General features: G+C 38.9%; 1 protein-coding gene across 4 annotated transcripts in view; it reads left to right on the forward strand.

Moving 5' to 3' along the window:
- The window catches only part of LOC149148342 (uncharacterized), a 176,516-nt gene extending 155,399 nt beyond the window's left edge, over positions 1 to 21,117 (forward strand). For all 4 annotated transcript variants that reach the window (XM_089441519.1, XM_089441520.1, XM_089441522.1 and 1 more), the window contains 2 exons: positions 19,202 to 19,519; positions 19,622 to 21,117. In XM_089441519.1, coding sequence (XP_089297645.1) covers positions 19,202 to 19,519; positions 19,622 to 20,429 — 1,126 coding nt within the window. In that variant the 3' untranslated portion in view covers positions 20,430 to 21,117. The remainder of the gene's footprint in view (positions 1 to 19,201; positions 19,520 to 19,621) is intronic.
- Positions 21,118 to 21,806: the final 689 nt, after the last annotated feature.

Here is a 21,806-nt window from a genome sequence, read left to right on the forward strand (position 1 = left end):
GGGTTTTAGGGATAATTTTGGGGAAAAAAGAGTAAATTAGTCAAAAGAAGAGCAGGTGATTTCACAACAAAAAACTCAATTTTATAGCTCATCAGCTACATTGATTGGGACCGTGGATTGTTACTCTCTTTGAGGGTTTTAACCATGTAAAAACATTGGTGTTGTGATTATTGATTTGGTTGTGTGAGTAGTTATTGAAGGTGTTCGTGTTGTATGGAATACTTTGTTTACTCAAACATGGTATTAGAGCTCGTTGGAAGAATTGTTCTTATTGGTGATTGAGATCTTAAGCATGTGTTGTTGCATTTATGAGATTTGCTATTTTTGTATTGTTTTAGCTTGAACGGATTATTCCATTGCACTGAAACACTATTTTAAGCTAAGAACGTCTTTTGCTTCAGTTGAAAAGGTGTCTGTTTTCCCGAGATACAATATTTTTGTTCAGATCCAGAGGTAAACAGTGCAAATACAACTTTGATTGATTTTTTATGTATTTATTTAAAAATATCTGTTATAGAGTTCTTCTTTTATTATTTTATTTATATTCCCGATTTGCTACTCTTTCTAGTCTGTGTATGCTCTTTGCCCTTGCACTCTATGACATCGTGTAAAATTAGAAATAGAGTGGAATGTGTTTTCTTGATTCGTATGCTTTTTTCCGTGCACCTTGTGTGGTCTTGGCGAATAAAAAACAATGAGAAAACTTGCATTTTCTGGGTAAGCTAAATGAGATTTAACCCAATTGTTATTGAGATTGGATTTTTTTTGTTTTTTTTTTTTAACCTTTGTTTTTTTTGGATGGGTACATTTTTTTACTAAGCATGCACTTGAGTTAATTTTATTAATGCAAAAGAAAATATTTTACATCAAGGAGTTCTCACAGTCAATCATCGACCATGACTCTCCATGCTCTTTAAATAGAGATCATAGACCAATTGGGTGTTGATCCATGGATCAATAACTGTAAGTATCGAGGAGAACATGAACCATCAAATCACTCTATGTCTAGAACATATCGTGAGTGTTAAATTACAATGCAACTAATGCATACTTAAGAAACACATTACGAAACACACTTTTACCTAATAGACACGTTACACCAAGTTGATCTTAACTCCTAAGTCTAAATATCCTAACATCCCCCTGAAGAACAACTGGGGATAGAATTGGAGGATTTACAAATGTGACAAAATAGTAGAAGGAACGGGGTATTGGATCATATCCTTCCTTAATGACAACTTCGCTTCTGTGAGAGTCTTTGTGAAAATGTTTACAACTTGATTTTCTATAGGTCAAAAGAGCCCTTTAAATAAGTTAACCATGAATGAGCTTCCTGATAAAGTGGATTTATAGCCCAATGTGTTTGTTGTGCTAATGCTGAATTGTATCTTTGGTGAGCTTAATGGCACTCTGGAGTCTGATTGTGTCACCAGAGGGTGGTTTGATGCTGTTGTTGGAATCCATATTCGGTAATGATTTCTTGAAGCCACAAGAATTTTTGATTTGCATTAACCATTGCTCAATACTTTGCTTATGCTGAGGAAAGAGCAATAGCCTGTGTCTTTTTACAAGACCAAGTGACAGCTCTGGAGCTAAGACTGAAAACAAAACCTGTTGTAGACTTCCAATCATCAGGGTCACCGGCCCTATCTGAATCAGTGAAACTGACCAACAAAGAAGTCCCTTCTGAACTTTAATATATCCCAAACTGAACTATTAATTTTACAGGCAATTTTGTCCCAAGATTTGTGATAACCTATTGATTTCTAATTCTATTTGGGCAAAGTAGCCCCACATATGTTGAAGAATCTAGGGCAATTAGGTGTAGTGTGATTCTTCTTGACTTGATAACAATTTGTGAAGCCTTTTTACAAGTTATCTTAGCTTGATCTTCTTCTTATTATTAGTGTGTGTTTCATCAAACTGCTACCAAAAACATAAAGACAAGAACACAAATGTTGGCTCTCTGCTAGGGCCAAAACCTCTCTCTTAGAGAGGAAAACCCTTTGGTAAGTTTCTCTTATTGAAGCTTCTTATTGATCAATGCCAAACCCTAGACCCTTGACTAGGATGTCCTCCATGCACAAGTCAAGTCCTTCCTCTATTTAGCACTTTGCTTCCAAGCACTCCGTCCTTTTTGTTCGATCTTTGTCTAGAAATAGTCCTTGCTCATGAAATCTGCTTCTTGTTTAGATGATCTTCACTTATGAAGACACCCTTCCCTTGATCAAACGAGGTTCTTCTTGAGATAGGTATGCAAACTGATGTAACTGAACAACAGCCCTAGTTTTGCCACATGTGGTAGGAACCCTAGAGAATTAGGGCTCTTTTCCTTCGCTAGAGAGAGAGACTACTTCACTAGACTTGGGAGGCCTTGTAGACTTGATTTCTCACCCAAAACAATGATAATTCATGAACTGTTTTCTAGCTGCTGTTATGCCACAGACTTGCCTTCCTTTTCTTCGCTTGTGTGACTGTTTCTAGCCCTAGAAATAGTCCTTTACACCTCGGTCTTCTTCCTCCTTTCTTCGCTTGCCTTGGAGACCCTTAGACTTGCCTTTAGCTTCAATTTCCTCGGCTTCTACCTTCGCTGATTTCAGAGCTTGATTGATGACGTTGAGAGGGAGTGGACAGCCTCTATATATAGAGGACTGTCCCTCCTTTAGGCTGACTTGACTATTTCTTCATTATTTTCTTTGTTTTACTTCTTTTGGAGGACGTTACTGCATGGAGAGGACTTTCCCTTGTCTTGGAGGTATTCCTTTGACCTTATACATAGTGTAACATGCCCTCGAAGGGTCTTATATAAATACATTGACCTTTTGACTTCCTAGAAGCACTTAACCATGTGCTTGACCTACTTCAATGAGCAAGAAACTCATTGACAAATAATATAAAAATAATATTTCTTTTCTTGAACAAATACAAATATCAAAACTACATTTATGAAAACTGAACCTATTTACACTTTCTTCAACAACATATTTATGTGTTGAAAAGTTTTATCCAATAATATGTGAGCTAATTTAAGGTTTTTACTATATTTGGAAATTAATTACAACAAAATAAATCAGATTTGTTGAAGACTTGAAGCTAGGGTTTACCCAATAAAACTGCATTCCAACCCTACCGTAGCTCATATTTCATTGTTGGATTGCTGTTCAAGGTTATCTAACATATTCTAACGGTGAGATTTATCTCCTTAAGTGGTTTACATTGCTTATATTTATTTTGGAGAATTTTGGTTGAAACCCTAGGGTGATTCACACCCTTTTCATACAAGTTTGTACTATTTTCGAATTTATTTATCATTTGAAATGTATTTCATCATTTCTGGTCTGTTTTCACATGTATATTTCATTGCCCTAGCGAAGACATCCAAGATCCAACATTCAAAGTGTTTTTAGTTACTCTTGGGTCGCTTTTCCTTCATCCAAAATTTACATTTTCTGCATTTTCTATCATAAATTAGATTCTGGAAAGTGTGGAGAGTAGCAGGCTTGTCTAATTTATAACATATTATCAAGAGTTAACCCCAGAACATTATTTGTCCTTGCTTTATGTAATAAAACCTCAGTCTTGTGTAGTGAAGCTACTTATGCTCTTGCTTTAAGAGTGATTTCAAAGTGCCAGTTTATATTTCTGCTGCAGCATATCATATATCAGATTTCAACGCTCTTAAATTAGCTCATAAACCTCATTATTAGGTGGTGATTGATGCCCTAGCTTTTTGTTGTATAATCTTAATGTGAAAGTTCCTTAATTGCAATAACTAGAAACTATTCTTCTAATTGATGCAGCTTATTTGTCTTAAGTTAATTAGTTTAATGACAAATAATGAATAGCTCACTACTGCAATCTTCACAACAAAATAATGTCTTAAGTTAATTAGTTTAATGACAAATAATGAATAGCTCACTACTGCAATCTTCACAACAAAATAAATGTGTTGCAGAAAATTAATATGGAACTGAGAAATTCACGCACACAAATAACACAATTAGTTTGAACTAATGTCCCCGGAAAACCACCGAAGGGAAAATCAGTGCAGCAGATGAGGGTTATGTTATTATTATGCAACAATGAAATTTTGAGTACAATAATCTGGATGCCTCACTTACAATCCTCCAACAAATAATTTAACAAAAGTTATGGGAGAGAATTTCTCCCTCTGCAAATCAACTAGCCTACTTTTGCTTGGACGACTTTTCTGCAGAACAATTCGACCTCCCTCTTTCTTGCCTCTTCGACACTAGAAATCTGTTGGGAAATTCCTCCGAAATTCTCTCTACTGCTCTCTCAATCACTGATGCTCCTCCACTGCGTCGAATTTTTCCCTCACTAAATCACTATGCACTGAGAAGTTCACACTACCTTGATGCTTGCTCCTTCACTTGTGCCTCTCCTCATCCCATCGATCTGCTCTTATTATCTCTCGTTAGAGCTTCAATGATCATGATTAGATCCTCATCAACGACTAAGATCATCTTAGACTCTATCCATGTGAGTCTCTAGAGCATTCTCGATCATCGTCAATTAATTTCCATTAATTAATCAATTTTCCCAAGTTAGACTTAGGTAATTTTTAATTATTGATTAATTAATTTAATTTTGGTGTTTCACAAGCTTTTCTCGTGAAACCTTTTCAGGGTTTTGGAGAACTGTGTTCCTTATCCTCTTAGACACAAATCGAGACTAGAACACTTGTCTGATGCTACAAAATCTAACACTCCCTCTTAGTGAGGAACATGTTCTCTCCACCAATACACCTCTCCTGCACCTGGACAATCCTGCTTTGTAGATGTCTGACTGACCTTCTCCACTTCTTCAAGCTGACCAATCTCCTTGTCACTGGGAATCATGAAGAGAACATTGTCCATCGTGCTACTATGCAAACTCTGATCTACTCATACTTTCGCTGCTATTGCTCTGCCACTATCTTTGCACTATTGCTGCAACTACTGCAATAATGAGCCTGATTGCCCTAGATTTTGAAGGGCTAACTTCCATAGGGTTGCTCCTTCTGAAGCTAGACTCCCTTTGAGTCTCAATCTCCCTATGGGAAATTACTTTGCACCCTCCTTGATACTCGCACTGCCCTCCTACACTAAAAACTGGACTTTGTAGCTTTGCACTGGGAATCTTCTGGCTAGAACTGCACTTGCATCCTACCATTGGGAAATTCACATTGCTTGTGTCACTGCAACTAGCTCTGCAACATCTCATGTGTATTGATTGCAACTAGCATCGCTGACACTAAATCCTGCTATTGTGATACTATGGGCCCCTGTAGCAAAGTTGATGGTCTCGCTACAACAATCTAGAATTGGTCTGACTGATTTCCTTGTTGCAATTGCGCTAGACCCTGCCGAACTCGATATGCATAGGTATCAATCTTCTCCTCCACCTCGAGGTATTGCTGCTATCAACTCAAATTCCTCCAATCTGGCAGCTAGTTCATCAATCTCTGCGGAAGGTGTTGTTTGCTCTTGCTTCTTGTCCTTGTTCCTTTAAGGACCCTAGGTGACATAGTGGGGATACTCACCACACTCAAAGCACTTGTTCTTCGATGTATCTTTCTTGTTTCTCTGTCCTCCTATTGAGCCTTGTCCTTGACTGGGATCCTTCTTCGCCTTTCCCATGGATGCAAGGCTACATTTTACTCATCCTTCTCCTGTTCCTGTCCCTTGCTGCTGCTGTTGGCAGTACCATTCACAAGGTTGAATCTCATCTCCTCCTAAGTGAAGTCACTCCATAGACGATTCCATCCAAGTAGTGTATCTTATCCAAAAATTAACTTCGACGAAGGTATGCCAGTCCTTAGTGAAACCATTGAGAGTTGTTCTGACTAGCTTGCTATGTGATGGTTTTTCTCCAATCACTGCAAGTTCATCTTTGACATTTTGAATCCTGGTGATGTAGGTTGTAACACCTTCTCCCTTCTGTGCTCTAGTGGTCCTCAGCTTCTCCTTGAGAATCATCTTCTGATTCTCTGACGGATTCTCATATAGCTTTACTACGACATCCCACATTTCCTTTTTTGTGTTTAGTGTAGCAATATGTTGAACGATATGATCCCAGACACCATCTAGGATCATCCTCTTAACCTTGGCCATTTCGTTCTTGTATGTGACTTGCTGCTGAGCATCCTTGGGTGTGGCAATAGTGTTCTTCGCATACTCCTTTAGACCAGTCACCATATTCATCTAATAGGGATGACATATACGCCAAAGTTGGAGGCTTCATCTAGTCTATCTTTATCCTTGAGTCCAGCTGTGGCCATCCCTACAAAACTCAAATAAGATGGAGGTTAAGCCTAGAAACCTCTTTCTCATTCTTGCTCGACTTCTCTTCTACTGCTCGCACCCCTCTAGAATGCGTGGATCTGCTTGCCTTAGGAAATCCTTCTCCGACTACTCGCATTATCTACACTGGCAAGCTTGCTACTGCAACTAGAAATCTGAGAAAATCTGGAAATCTCCTCTCTTGAGTGGGATTTTCTCTTCCTGTCTTGTGCAAATATGCAACTAAAACACTTGCTACAAATCTTTTACGCTGAGATCTGATAAATCTGCTCTGCAAAATGACTGATTTGTCTACTGAAATTACTACTTGGCAATACCATTGCTTGCGATCACACATTTGGAGCAAAATCGAGCTTTTCCACTGGAAATCGATTTTCTGCGCTTCTGCTAATCAAGACCCTTGGCTTCCCCTGCACAAATATGAATAGAGTACTTCACATCTCCCTTTGAAACTGCACGATCTCTTCTTCTTGCCTCTGAGCTTCAAATATGATCAAACCCGCTCTGATACCATGTGAAAATTCCTTAATTGCAATAACTGGAAACTATTCTTCTAATTGATGTAGTTTATTTGTCTTCAGTTAATCAATTTAACGACAAATAATGAATAGCTCACTACTGTAATCTTCACAACAAAATAAATACGCTACGGAAAATTAAACTATAACTAAGAAATTCAACCATACAAATCAAACAGTGATTTTGGACTAATGTCCCGGAAAAACCTCGAAGGGAAAACCTATGCAGCAGATGCGGGTTTATATTATTATTATGCAACAGTAAAAATTTGAGTACAATAATTTGGATGCCTCACTAGCAACCCTCTAACAAATGATCTGGCAAAATTTTTGGGAGAGAATTTTCTCCCTCTACAAATCAACTGGCCACCTTCTGGCCTACTTGCACTGCTCGCATGCGCAAATTTGAACGACCCCTGAAATTGTCTCCAACTGTGCCATCCAGCCTCCCTTTTCCACTGCAATTGACTCGCTCTGCCATCCAAGTGGTCTCTTGGCCTTCACCAACTGAATCAATCTCTTCCTAACACTCGCACTAGGGTTTCTGGCTTACTCGCATTGCTTGGACAACTTTTTTGCAGAACAATTCGGCCTCTCTCTTTCCTGCCTCTCCAACACTGGAAATTTGCTAGGAAATTCCTTTGGAATTCTCTCTGTTGCTCCCTCAATCACTGATGCTCCTCCATTGGCTTGAATTCTTCCCTCATTGAATCACTGTGCATTGGGAAATTCACTGCCTGGATGCTTGCTCCCTCACATGTGTCTCTTCTCATCCCATCAATTTGCTTTTATAATCTCTTGCCAAAGCTTCAATGACCATGATTAGATCCTCATCAACGACTAAGATCATCTTAGACTCGATCCATGTGAGTCTCCAGAGCATTCTCGATCTTCCTTATTATTATATCTTCTCTCTTATCTCTTATTCATATTTCTTTTCTCTTATTGCTTATTCCGTCTCCTTTCTCCTCTTTGCTATTCCCCTCCCCCTCCCTTATACCCTCCCCTGCCCTTTGACATGCTTCGCTTACGCTTTCCCTTGATCATTCTCAATTAATTCCCATTAATTAATCAATTTTCCTACATTAGACGATTTTTAATTATTGATCAGTTAATTTAATTGATGTGTTTCGCAAGCTTATCTCGCGAAACCTTTTCTAGGTTTTGGAGAACTCATGTTCCTTAGCCTCTTAGACACAAATTGAGATTAGAACACCTGTTCGATGCTACAAATTCTAACACTCCCTCTTAGTGAGGAAGTTGTTCTCTCCACCAATACTACTCTCATGCACCTGGACAGTCCTGCGTTGCTGATGTTTGTCTAACTTGTTACCCACCATTTTGTGGCTAATATCCCTAGGAGAATTTTTTTCTCCAAGATGGTCCTCAGCTGGCAGCCAACAACCCCTTGCAACGATTAGCTAGCTCATTGTGCCATTTCTCCGCCACCCTCGCCCATCTGCCATGATCATATGTTTGAAGGTGGGCCTCTCGAAGCTAAAGGTATGCCTTGTCATTTTGAAATTGAGTCTTGTAGTTTGCTTATCATGGACACTTTTGGGTATGGATTAATGGGGGGATTCAACGGAAAGAATGGTCTAGGTCCGTGCTTTTGTCCCCTAGACCCCTTTTAGGACTTAGCCTTGTATTCTAGTCTCGGGGGATTTCTTTTACTGACCACTTGCTTTCAGGGATGATATTTCATGGGAAACTCCGATTTTGGCTGCGTGGTCCCATTCCCTTAGTCGCTTATATTACCTCCTTTCCATTCATTATCACCCCATCCATCACTTCTCCCACCTGGGTCACATTCCTCCATCGGGTCCACATAGGGTCAGCTCACCCCTTCCCCTTGCCCACACCTTGGGTCATGACTTGGATGATGCAACTAAAAAGAAAATCAAAAGCATATATGGCCACATTCAACAAGAAAAGTACCACAAAATGCAAACGATGGCTGGGACAAAAGCATTTAGCATGTGGGAAAAAGAAATTACATGAAGCTCTACCCCATCATCATGGCCATCACTTTGGTTCCAACAGGTTCTATGAACCTTCCTCATCATATAGGAACCCATGATTGTCCCAACCCCTGGTGGGCAATGAACCACCCCACCTTAAAGGGGGAAATTCACTGCTATATCTTATACATCATGCTCTAACCCCTTGAGCTTCGAGCAGTTAATCAAAGAAAATCATGAAAGGCAAAAGTCATATAGAGAAGGGTGGAAAAATCAAGGCCGAGGCACCTCATGAACCATGATTGCTCCCTCCTATGCCTTATAAAACCAAGTGTGGGCTTCCCTCTTATTAGCTACCCTTGTGCCCCAGCATGTGACCCAAGGCCACCCCCTCTCATTCCCTACCTCATTCTCCTATCTTCCACATGCTACCACCTTTTAACGGATGTACCTTGACTACATTATCCCCTTTAGAAGCAGAAACCACCTAATAGGGTACTTGGTTAACTCCATTGGGAGTTTAGGAGACATTGTCACATCCCAAAGCCCATTCTGGAAGGGCAGGTGATTATGAGGTCCCCACCTGTGGTCTATGATTAGGTAAGCTTATTCGCTTGATTTCTCTAGTGACTTGTTGCACTGGAAGCCTAGGGGACACATTGGATCTTATGCAGGATTGTAGATGGTTTCCATTTGGGGTTTGGTCTCCATATACGGGGTCCTAATTCTCCAAAGGGCTACATTGGCACATATAGGGTGAGCGTTGAGAGCCATGGGCTTCACTGAAGGGTTCATCTTTTCAACCTTATAATGTGGTAGAAAAAGCTTCGCATGCCTAAGAAATTATTTTCCTTTGAGTGAAAGGTGTTGAAGAATCTAGGGCAAAGTAGTGTAGTGTGATTCTTCGTTACTTGATAACAATTTGTGGAGTCTTTTTACTTTTCTTGTTAGCTTATTCTTCTTATTAGTGCATATGTGTGTACTTCATCAAATTGCTACCAAAACACAAAAACAAGAACACAAGATGTTGGCTCTCTGCCAGGGCCAAAACCTCTCTACTCTTGAGAGGAAAACCCTTTAGTGAATTTCTCTTATTGAAGCTTCCATTGATCAATGCCAAACCCTAGACCCTTGACAAAGAGATCCTCCAAGCACAAGTCAAGTCTTCACTTCTTTCTGCATCATATACCCCGGCACTTCTTCCGGCACTTTGTTTCCTGACACTTTGACCTCCTTCCAGCCCTTCGTTCTCTTACTATGAATCTTGTTCTTCTTCTTTGAGTCTTCTAGATGAGATGTTCTTCCTTGATCCCTTGCTCAAATATACTTCAACTTTGACCAACCGAAATCCTTCTTGAGTGGGTGACTGTTCTGCTGTTCTGCTGCCCTAGTTTCTAGCACGTGTGTGAGGATCACTAGGTTCATATGCTCTTCTTCCCTTCGCTTGAGAGTCTTCCTTCCACGCTGGAGTAGGAGGCCTTTGTAGGCCTAGTTACTAGCCCAAACCATAAAGAATATACCACTGCAATTTCACTGCTGATCTAGCCGCAGACTGTCCCTCATTCCTTCACACGTGTGACTGTGTATACCTTAGAAACAGTCCTTCAGACTTCACTGTTCATACTCCTCTCTTCGCTGCCTAAGTGGACCCTTTTCCTTGTCTTCTTTCGACCTTCTTATCTCTCTGTTTTCTTGCAGATTTCAGAGCTTGAGTAGTACGTTATGTTTGGAGTGGACAGCCTCTATAAATAGAGGACTGTCCCTCCACTTAAGCCAACTTGTAAGCTGACTTGACTGGCTGCTAGCAGGCCGACTTGGAGGGCTGTTTGTAGGCTGATTTGGAGGGCAGTTTGGTGGCTGATTTGCTGAGTAGACTTCACACATTTTCCATGGTGGTGTAGCATGCTTGAAGGAGCTTCTTGAAGGTGTCATTGCATAGGATCAGACTTGACCTTGCTTCGAGGTTTCCCTTTGACTTTAATGTATATTTATCAATGTTACCAGACTCGGAATCGGCAATAAATCGGCGAGGCAAAAGAGCGAAGAGTTTTAACCGGATCGGGAAAAAATTGGCAAAAAATCATTGAATTCATTAAATAAAAATATACACATATATTGAATTAAAAAAACCATTTTTCATTAATATTGGGTAAAGGCATGTCCAAACAATGCATAATATCAATTGATGTCCAAAATATCATGAATAAATAAGTATCTCATATATGTTATGAGCCCAAACATGATCCAAAGCACTGAGTCTTGAGTTTTTAGAAGCATATGGTTATAAAAGTTTACAAAAAACTGCATACTAATCAGAAAAAAATTAGCAACTAAGAGTGTAAGACTCTTAAGAGTGAGAACTAGAAGCGATTCCTTCCACTCCTTCGCTTGCTTGACTCTCAAAGTTCTCCAAGTCATGAAGGCTTAAAAGAGGAGGCTCATCTAATTGAACCTAGTCTGCCGCATTTGTAGCTTGCAAATCTATCTCTTCAAGGTCGATTGCTGAATGATCCATACTTATCATTATCATGAGACATTGAAATGTGAATTAAAGTCTCACTTTGAAGTTTGAAGTTTGAAGTTTGAAGTTTAAAGTACGAACTAGATTATGAAACCTTGAAATTCAAGCTCTCGAATCTCACCTTGTATTTGTTTGTTGCGAAGTCGTAGATTGTAATGGACAAATACAAGGTCATTCAAGCGTTTTTGTGTCAATCAGTTGCGCTTCTTAGAATGTATTTTCTCAAACATGCTCCAGTTACGTTCACAACCTGAAGAACTGCATGCTTGGTTTAAGATTCGAATGGCAAATCTCTTCAAATTTGGTGTATCACTACGAAAGTTTTGCCACCAAATACCTAGCAAGTGGTAAGGGTTTGTGAGTAGAAGTACTAAATTAGTAAATAGTAAAAACTTAAAAAGAAAATAAAATTTAATAAAACATTCAACATACAAAATAAAGTTTAAACAAATTTAATGAATTGATGAAGCCTTCAAGCTGGGTACCTGGCAACATTTTAGACCTTTGTCTTATAGCACTGGTATAGGCAAACAATTTAGATGGTGCCCTATAATCTTGTAGTTGGGAAAAGACACGACTTTGTTGTTCTAGATCAGGGAAGCACCTTTCCACGCATGTCATAAGTCCTCTGCCAACCTCCCCATCCTCATTAAATTTGCTCTTATCATAAAAATATTGTGGGTTTAGGAAGTACCCAGCAGCATGTAAGGGGGAATGCAATTGCCTATCCCAACGTGCATCTATAATGTCCCAAAGAGGCATATACTTTGTCTCATCATCCCCATATCTTCTTTTGATGGCCTCCTTTGCGAGATCCATCGCCTCATAAATGTAACCCATAGTGGGTTTGTCACCATCAACCATCCTGAAAGTTCAAGCATTCAAATTTAAAGAAATATGAAACATTGTAAATAAAAAGAAGCTTGAAATGAAATTTAAAAAATGAAAAAGTTAAAAGACTTGAAGTACCTGAGAACTCTAACAAGGGACTTCGTCACAGCAATAATCTCTTCGGCATCTTTCCAGAAACCATCATTAAACACAAGTGCAACAATTTCAATGCCTTCAAGGGTCTTGGAATGTTTAGATGCCATCCACTCAGGTCCCAAGAACATCCTCTTCAGATTTATCTTTTGCTCAACCACAGATTGCAAAGATATGAAATTTGTTGCAAATCTAGTCACTGCAGGTCGAACAATTTCTTTACCTTCAGTGTATTTTCTCATCGTGTTTAGGACAATAGTGTGGTTGTATAGGTATTTGGTTATGGATTTTGCCTTCTCCACAACCTCATGTATCCAATGAAGCTTACCAATGTCCTCAAGCATTAAATCTATGCAATGGGCAGCACAAGAGGTCCAAAAAATAGTGGGGTGCCTAATCTCAAAAAGTCTACAAGCAGCCATATAATTAGCTGCATTATCAGTGACAATTTGTACAACATGTTCTTCTCCCACTTCTTGAACGACTTCCTCCATCATTTCACAGATAAGTTGGGCAGTCTTAACCTTGTCTGAAGCATCCACTGATTTGAGAAACATTGTGCCTGCGGGACAAGATACAAGGAAATTTATTAAAGTTCTATTTCTCTGATCTGTCCATCCATCACTCATGATGGTGCACCCTGTTTCTACCCATGATGAACGAAACTCAGCTAGCACAAGCATGACATCTTCAACACTCTCTAGCAACATATCTGTCCTAACGCTCTCCGATGTAGTGGCTTTGAACCCTGGACCTGCAATAGCAATTGCATCAATCATAGCTTGCCAATAAGGACTTCTGGCACAGTGGAAAGGTATGTCAGAATAGTACCAAAAGTTAGCAATGGCCTTCCTTGCCTGACTACTGATAATTTTTTTCCAACCAGTGGCATCCAAGGTAGGTTGGGAACCGGGTTTTGTGCGAGGAGAAAAAAAGGTGTTTATGTTTCCACCTCCAGTGTTGAAGGAAGGAGTCGAAGGACTCGTATGGCTTTGAGTTTGACTTGGCCTTGGAGGCATGTGTGGAAAACGTGGGAACGACATTGAGGATTCAACAGAGTGAGGTGACATGGGGCTAGTGGTAGAAAAACTATCAACTCCAAGAGTTCCTATTTCAGTATTTTGCTTTGCTTTCTTGGCATTATGCTGATCTAACATCTCAAGGGCCAAGGTTGCTTGGTATTTGACATTATCATCAACCTTGTCGCAAAGACCTATATCATGGCCAGGTATTTGTGCAAGGTGGAACTTGAATCTATAAATGCCTCCACTACATTCCTTTTTGCAAAATTTACAAAGGAGCTTGGATTTTCTGGGAATCTTGTCACAATAAGCCCAAGCAAAGTCCATCTCTCTCGGCATTGTTGTTGCTTTGAACTTGTGTTTAATTTGTGGCTTCTGTTAAGATTTGGAGTCGTGGCTCCTATTTAATTTGTGGCTCCTGTGAAAGACAACAAAAACTCAAATTTAAAAATGATCCAAAAATTTAAAATATGCTAGAAATTTAAAAAATTAAATGAAGACAGATGTCAGTAAAGTTGTAAACATATAGAAATGTTGCCTTTCAATAAAACCAGAAAACATGCAGAACCCTGGTTTTATTCAATGGAGCACAACATAGCTCTAAAAATTGGCACAAAAGCACACCAAGAAAGTGCCATCATCTGTCATCTATGCATATGAAGATTGCTGCAAGATCACTTAGATCTCTGCCATGTATCAAATATATGTGTCAAATCACTGTCAAGTCTATAACTTTGATCTATGTTGTGCTTGGATTATTTCTCTCTCTAGTGTACTTGTGCTGGGGTTTATTTTTCTCTGTAGGGCTGCACCTCTTTTGGCTGCCCTACTGTTGTTTAACTCTTTCTTCTTTGCAGAATTTGGGTTGGTTTTGGTTTTGTTTGATTCTCTTGAAAACACTTGTGAATCTCAGATTCTCAACACTTATGAGTATTTTAGCCTTTAGGTCATCCTTGCATGCTTTCCTACTTTCTTCACTTTTTTCGAAAACTTTTATCCTTTATGACTTCCTTGCATCGTCATGTTATGTTTGTAACTTTGCTTATTAATATTTCCAGAAAGATTTTCTCGACTCCTAAGTGAAACACTGAGGCAAATCAAAACTGTGTATGAACTTTGAAGTTCAAAATACTTGGATATCACTCTCGGGGTAAATAATTGTTTCTGTATATATGACGTTTGAATTTTGAAAGAGCTTTTCTCAATGCATTCTCACGCCCGTCACAGTTCATGGTCACTTATAATTTTACATCCTAAAGCACATTAAAAATTAAATGGGGAACATTGATGTTTTAGCCATATTAAATTTTAATCAACAACTTCAAAACTATGCTAAGTCTCCTTTCATGTTTTAACAAATCTACCACTCGGTCATACTTCTAGACTCTATATGTTAAGTTTATTAGTATTATCAACCGATGACGATAACTAAAATTTTTGACAAGACAATTATTGAACCCAACAGATAGAAATGTCGTGAATGAAATAAAATCTAAGAGCCATACAATGTTGTTGCTATGTAAAAGTGATAAATCTTTAAGTGAATGAATTATGATATTATGTTTTGAACTGCTGGGAAGTTACAATGTCATGATCAGCAGCATCTCGTGAAGAACTGTTGGTGGAAGCAACTCTTAAATGCAGACATCAGCACTGAAATGTGCATGGTTGAGTACATAAACAAGTGCGAAAAGTGCTGATACTGATTGACAGCCAGTAATTTTTAAAGCTCCAACAAGGAACAACAGTAAAGTGCATATAGAGTCAAAATCACAATGTCACTGCGTTAAGGCTGTTATATACATGTGACAGTGCTATATTTAAATTTTATACATGTGACAGTGCAGGCATTATTGTTGTATGCCATCGCAGTTATATGTATGGATGGAGTCGATGGACTAGCCGACTAGGCACTCGAGTATGACATCACAGTTATATATATGGCATTGCCGCATTAGCATCTCTGTTCTTCTCTGCTGTATCGCATCACAGTATCACGATTCACATCTATATCTCAGACATCATATGATCATTATATATAAAGTTAAAAGGAATACCGAATACGTCACCGTTCACGCAGGTTACCTCAAGGCTGAAGGCTCACGCAGGTATATGAATATCTCAGCAATCCGGCTCTGCGGCGTCAAATGCAGCTCTGCGGCGGTGTCGACTGAGGACTCTGCGGACTCGGGACTATGAAACATTGAAACAGCTAACCGATAAAGTTATAAACGCGTTACGCCACAATCCGAAACCCAAAACCCGATAAACCTAAACGCAAAACTGGCGGGACTCGCAAAAAAAATGCAGAATCAGAATAATCGCCATACTCGTGAGTCAAACTCGCATTGACCACGAGTCAAACTCGGTCAACGCGATTTGACTCGCAAAGATTCAGTTCGGATCGTTTCATGGCCGAGCAGAGTTCGAATCGCGATTTTGCCGATTAATCGCCAATTCTTGTTTCACTGATATTTATACATAGTGTAGCATGCCCTTAAGGCCTTCAATATTTTCTCTTGACTATTTGACTCACCTATATCCCTTTGACATGTCCTAGACCTACTTCAATGAACAAGAAACTCATTGTCATATATTATAAAAATAATATTTCTTTCCTTGAATAAGTACAAATATCAAAAGTACATTTATGAAGACCGAACCTAGTTACACTTCCTTCAACAAAAGGTACATTTTTGTTAAGGCCATGGTAGAGGGGTTCAACAATCAATACCACCATATCAACAAAGTTCAACAATCAATGCTATCAACATCAAGGTTCTTAAAGGGCTTCATGCTCTTGATCAAATACCAATCTAATACCTTCCCGTGTGATAGAATAAAATGGAAACATTGCAAAACCCCATACCATGAAATCTTGAAAACCATTAAGTCTGCTGAATTTTGAGTGAAATCTAAAATTCTAGTTTCCCCATATGTCGTCCAATGAATGTCAAAACCACTCTCAAACATCCTAAGTCATTTCATGGTAATGTTAAAAATTTAAGTAAAAGGATGAAAATGAAAGATAAAGGAAATGTCACTTTTACTTTAAAAATTTAACATTGCCATTGATTTGCAGTGTTGCTAGGGTTGAGATGTGTGATGAAAATGAGAGGGGAGGCATGCTTTCCTTGGAGGGGTTGTTTTTGGAGGGAAACAAGCCCAAGGTTCCCTCAAATCTGCTTCAAAACTCACAAAACTACTGTTTGTCGAGTTAGCGGTTGGCCTGGCAGTGAACCGACCGGTTTACGCTCTGTTTGACCAAAAAACAGGTGAGGAGGGAAATCTAACTGGGTTTTTCTACCGGCTAGTTTAACTAGTTTTTGGTTCGAATCGGTCAGTTTTGAATACTATGCTTGGAACTGCCTCCAATTGGGTTGTCTAGCCTCCCTCTGCCACTGGAATGGACTCGCTTTGCCTTGCGGGTGGTCTCCCGGCCTTCAACAACTGAATTGATCTCTTCTTGGCACTCACACTGGGGTTTTTGGCTCACTCGCATTACCTGGACGACTTTTTTACAGAACAGTTTGGCCTCCTTCTTTCCTACCTCTCCGACACTAGAAATCTGTTAGGAGATTCCTCCATAATTCTCTTTGCTGCTCCCTCAATCACTGATGCTCCTCCACTAGCTCGAATTCTTCCCTCACTAAGTCACTGTGCATAGGGAAATTCGCATTGTCTAGATGCTTGCTCCGTCACTTGTGTCTCTCCTCTTCCCATCGATATGCTCTTATAATCTCTCGCTAGAGCTTCAACAACCATGATTAGATCCTCATCAACAACTAAGATCATCATAGACTCGATCCATGTGAGTCTCTAGAGCATTTTCGATTATCCTCAATTAATTAATCAAATTTACTAAGTTAGACTTAGGCAATTTTTAATTATTGATCAATTAATTTAATTGAGGTGTTTCGCAAGTTTATCTTGTGAAACCTTTTCCGGGTTTTGGAAAACTCATGTTCGTTAGCCTCTTAGACACAAATCGAGACCAAAACACCTGTCCGATGCTATAAAATCTAACACTTAAGGCATTCTATCACTTGATTGGCACTTGTCTATCTAACCATACATTGAGGTGTTTGTTGGTGAACTGAACTGTTTAGTGTTTACAATGATATACTTCACAAGTTCGTTTCATAGTTTGGGATACCCCTCATGGCTTCAGGGAGCCTGCCTGAAATGAAGGGCACATTGTGGGGACATGGTGCGTCTCTCAAATGTGCCTAGCCTTATAGCATTGCTGTTGGAACTTTCAGAAAGGGTGCTAATTGGAGCAGTAACAGGAAGTTGTATCTATGTTACTACCACTGAGCCATATGTTTCATTTGCAATTGGGATTCTTTCTGGGTTTATGCAAAGACCTTGTGAAGGACATTGGTGTCCTGCGAAGAGAGTTTTGAAGTACTTGAAGGGAACTCACCACTTTGGGCTCAAATATGGATGGCTTCAAACTAGTTGGACATTTAGATTCAGATTATGATGGGGATACGAAGAATGGAGTGTTTACACAAGGATATCTCATGAGTCTTGGATCAGCAGCTATATCTTGGAGATCATGCATGCAGACTGTTTCAACAGATTTCACTACAGAGGTAGAGTATGTGGCTGCTGCTGATGCGACAAAGGAGATTGTGTGGCTTAGGAAGCTACTAGAGGATTTGCAAGAAAAATAGTTGAATGCTACTCCACTCTTGATCGGCAACACTTCTGCAATCAAGTTGGCCAAGAATCCTAGATTCCATGATTGAACCAAGCACATCAACACAATGTACCATTTGATTTGACATCATGTAGGGGCCAATACCATTCAGTTGATACATTGTTTCACAAGTGATTAAATTTTAGACATTTTCACCGAAGTACATGGAAGAGAAAAAATTGAAAAGTTGAGAAAGATGCTTGGACTTACAAATACACTTTCAGATTAAGGGGGTGAATGTCAAATACCTTATCCTTGGTATTATGGCACTATAAATTTTAGTGTAAAGATTTAATCTAGGAGAAAATGGAAATGCACAAGTATTAGGAACAACCATCCAACCTGTTGGAAGATGAAACCAAAGTTCATCTATTTGCATATATTTTTGGACTACTTCAATATAAAAATATACTAAGCACGGAGTTATTCAATGCCCAGCTTGTTAATTGAGCTGATACAATAGCATGTAACATTGTGTATAAAATTATAAATATACATTGAATGGTCACATATGTGAATAGGCATGCCTTCTAGACATGTGCCCTTTGAATATTATTATTATTATTATTATATTATGTACTTTATGTTTGTTACAGAATGTCACCTTCTGTGTAGTATGCTATGGTGCCCTTGGGATTGGTGGGCTTGAGATTGGATTCTGATACCACTCTTAAGAACAGAAATAGAATATTTGATTAAAATGTATGACTTCTGGAACAGCTTGCTTGTGTCAGTAATTGCGATCTATTTTTATTTAATATCTGTTTAGTACTGTCTATTATTATTACATGTAAGGTACTTTATGTACATTACAAGTGCAAGACTGAACCTTTTTAAAATGTGTGATAATAAAGATAGGTTGTAAAGGATCTTGATTTTAGCAAGAGGTGAACAATTATGTAATATCAGATATCTGTACATGGGTTTGAAGTAAACTCTTTCTGATTTTAACATTTAAGTTTTCCAGTAACTCAGGTCTATTTGCGTGAGTATTTTTTTGAGACTTGGAACTGGAGTCATGGCATCAATGCACATAGAAAACATTAAGAAATCTATTATGCATTCTGTAGGAGTAGTGATATTTCTTGTTTGATAGATCTATTCTTTTGATAGTTTTGCTTGTAATGGGTTTAATCTGATAATTATATTGTCACACGATTTGACGAGTACCTTGTATATGTGCAGGGGAGAAGATCGTGTTTTTGAAGTACAAATTGAACTGGTTTCTGCAATCCTTGATGTGCTTTTTAGGCCTAGCTCCTGGGGCATACCTTTAGATGCTGATTTTAAGTTTCCTTCTTCATATGCTTTCTTTTGCCAGAGAGTGCAACCACTGTTAACAGCTTTAATGGGACCGCTTTCGTATGGCAACCTTGTAACAATATTGAACATATTGGAGGAAATGCAATCTTGGGAAGAATTTAATTCTACTGCTATTCTAAGCTTTTCATCCAATAAGAAACCATGCGAAACATCCTTGCTTGTGGATCACAATTCTGCATGGTATGCATTTCTAATCTCTCTATAGTGGTGGATTATATTAGATATGCACTTATGCATAACATGGATTTTATGCCTCAAGAGTATTTGAAATGGATTTTTCAGGGCACTGCTTCTCAATTTCCCCACTTGGTTTCATTTTGCATCAATTTTACTTTTCCAGCAAGACACAGTTGAATTTTCTGAAGCACATCTTGGAACAGAGTCTCATGGTTCTGATCAGGTACACTCAAACAATGTAACAAGAAAAGTTGACAAAGTAAGGAATAGTAGTTTTGAGAGTTTTTATAATGCTGCAAAATATTTGGCATGGGTATTGAGTCCCCTAGAGGCCAGCCATCGAGACTTGGTGGTTAGATCTCTTGTGGAAACAGCAGAAAGTTGGAAGCCTTGGAGGTCAAAGTTGATTTATTCAGAGAAAAAAATGAGAATGGAAGAAACTTGCAGTCAGTTTAATAGCTTATACTGGGAATGTGAAATTAAGGTGAATAGGAAAAGAAGTGTTTCTAGCCTGGCGAGTGAAAAAGGTAGGTTGGATGTCAGACATAAGAAAGCCAAGGTTGAATTTGTTCATGAGGATCCCACTCAAAATGATCTGCATGGACAGGATACTGGTGATTATGGTCTTGAAAAGAGTCCTCAAGCAGTAATGATGTGGCTTGCTGATTTCAGTCGCTCATGCAGTGAGTTATGCATTGGGCCTGTGATGTCTGATTCGTTACACATCAATGCATCAATTTATAGAGGAAATCAGAACTGTGAAGGATGGAGTGAAATCCAAGCTGTTAGGACAGAGAGGAAGATTGGTGGATTATCTCAAAAGGCAGGTGCAGATGCTTGGGTGACACAGTATGCATTTTTGAGAAGAATTGCACTTGGACTTTTCCTAGCGAATGTGCACCTATTAAATTAATATGCTTGCCACTTTCTGCTCCATTTTGTCACAGCAGAAGAATGTACAGTACCGACTGCAGATTCTGCTGCAGGCACCTACCATGATATTCCAAAAAACCGGTATGCTGATTTACAAGTTGGTCATGCTAGTACTAGCTTATATCCTGGAAAGAGTGTAGAAATGACTATGCGCACTGAAGAACCTGCACATAGAACCGAAGGCTTCAGGGAGTCTACCTTTGGTGATTGTCAAGGTGAATGAAAGACAAACTGGGTGAGAGTGACCACTTTCATTTTGGGTTTTTTAGAGATGTTAGATTTTAACTATAATGTATTTGAAAATGCCAAAGGTTGTCAAATTTCCTGGTCTGAAGTAAAAGAAAAAACTTCGAAGTTCTTAGTCAACTGTATTAAAATGTTACTGGAAAGTAGAGATTTACATGAATCAAGATTATTGATTGATCTGCGAAGCAGACTTGTTGAGTGGACCCATAATGGGGAAACATTGTGTGATAAAGGTACTTTATGCCAAGATATTTTGCCAGCATTGGATTCCCAAATATCTTTACTGCAAGCAAGTCGGTAGACCAATACATATGCAAGTGTATATTCCTTGTCATGTAGATATTGCCCATGCCGTTCATTAATTTATTATGGATTGCAACTTAAAAGGGCTTAGTTTATGTATTATTATTTATATTGTCTCACTTGAGGTGTAGTAATACGTTGTGCTTAAATGGTGCTGTCCATCCATGGATGATTCTTCAAGAACTTCTGAATGCTTGCTAACATTTACTTATGTCCAGCAAGGCCCTTGGACGCATAAGGTATCTTCTTACAAGCTATTGCATGATTGCCCACAATTGACTGGTCAACAAGGCCAAATGGTGCAACTTAGTTTGTCCCAATCTTGCATGTATCTTCAGGAGTTGCATGTTTTTTAGGTGAATATAAGCTAGCAGTTCAGTTGCATTTACGTTGTCCCTATTGTTATTCACACAGATGTTGCTGAGAGGAGTGATTATGGCTTCTAGTTTCTTTTCATGTTTTGATGCTTCCTTGGGAGAGGACCTTGTGATTCCATGTGATAGTTATTTGGATGATGTATTCTTTAAGAATCTCATAAGCTTGATTGTTTTAAAATGTTCTTTGATTTGTGATGTGGTCTCATCTTGTAGATTTAGTGTGAATACCACTGGCATGTGGTCATGATGAGTGCAAGGAACCAGCTTCTAGTCAGGTCTTTGTTCAGCTTCCATTATCACTTGAGGTCAACATTTATATATTATGTTTTTTTGTACAGCTGTGAATGAATACGGAGAATGGTATAATTCATGGTTTCCACATCCATGGTGATGGTGGTGGATGGCGTGTTGATTTTGAGGGATTTGAACAT

The sequence above is a fragment of the Pinus tabuliformis genome, chromosome 9 (genome assembly GCF_031772625.1).
Source record: "Pinus tabuliformis cultivar Carrire ecotype Pingquan chromosome 9, CPIR1, whole genome shotgun sequence".
NCBI lineage: Eukaryota > Viridiplantae > Streptophyta > Pinopsida > Pinales > Pinaceae > Pinus > Pinus tabuliformis.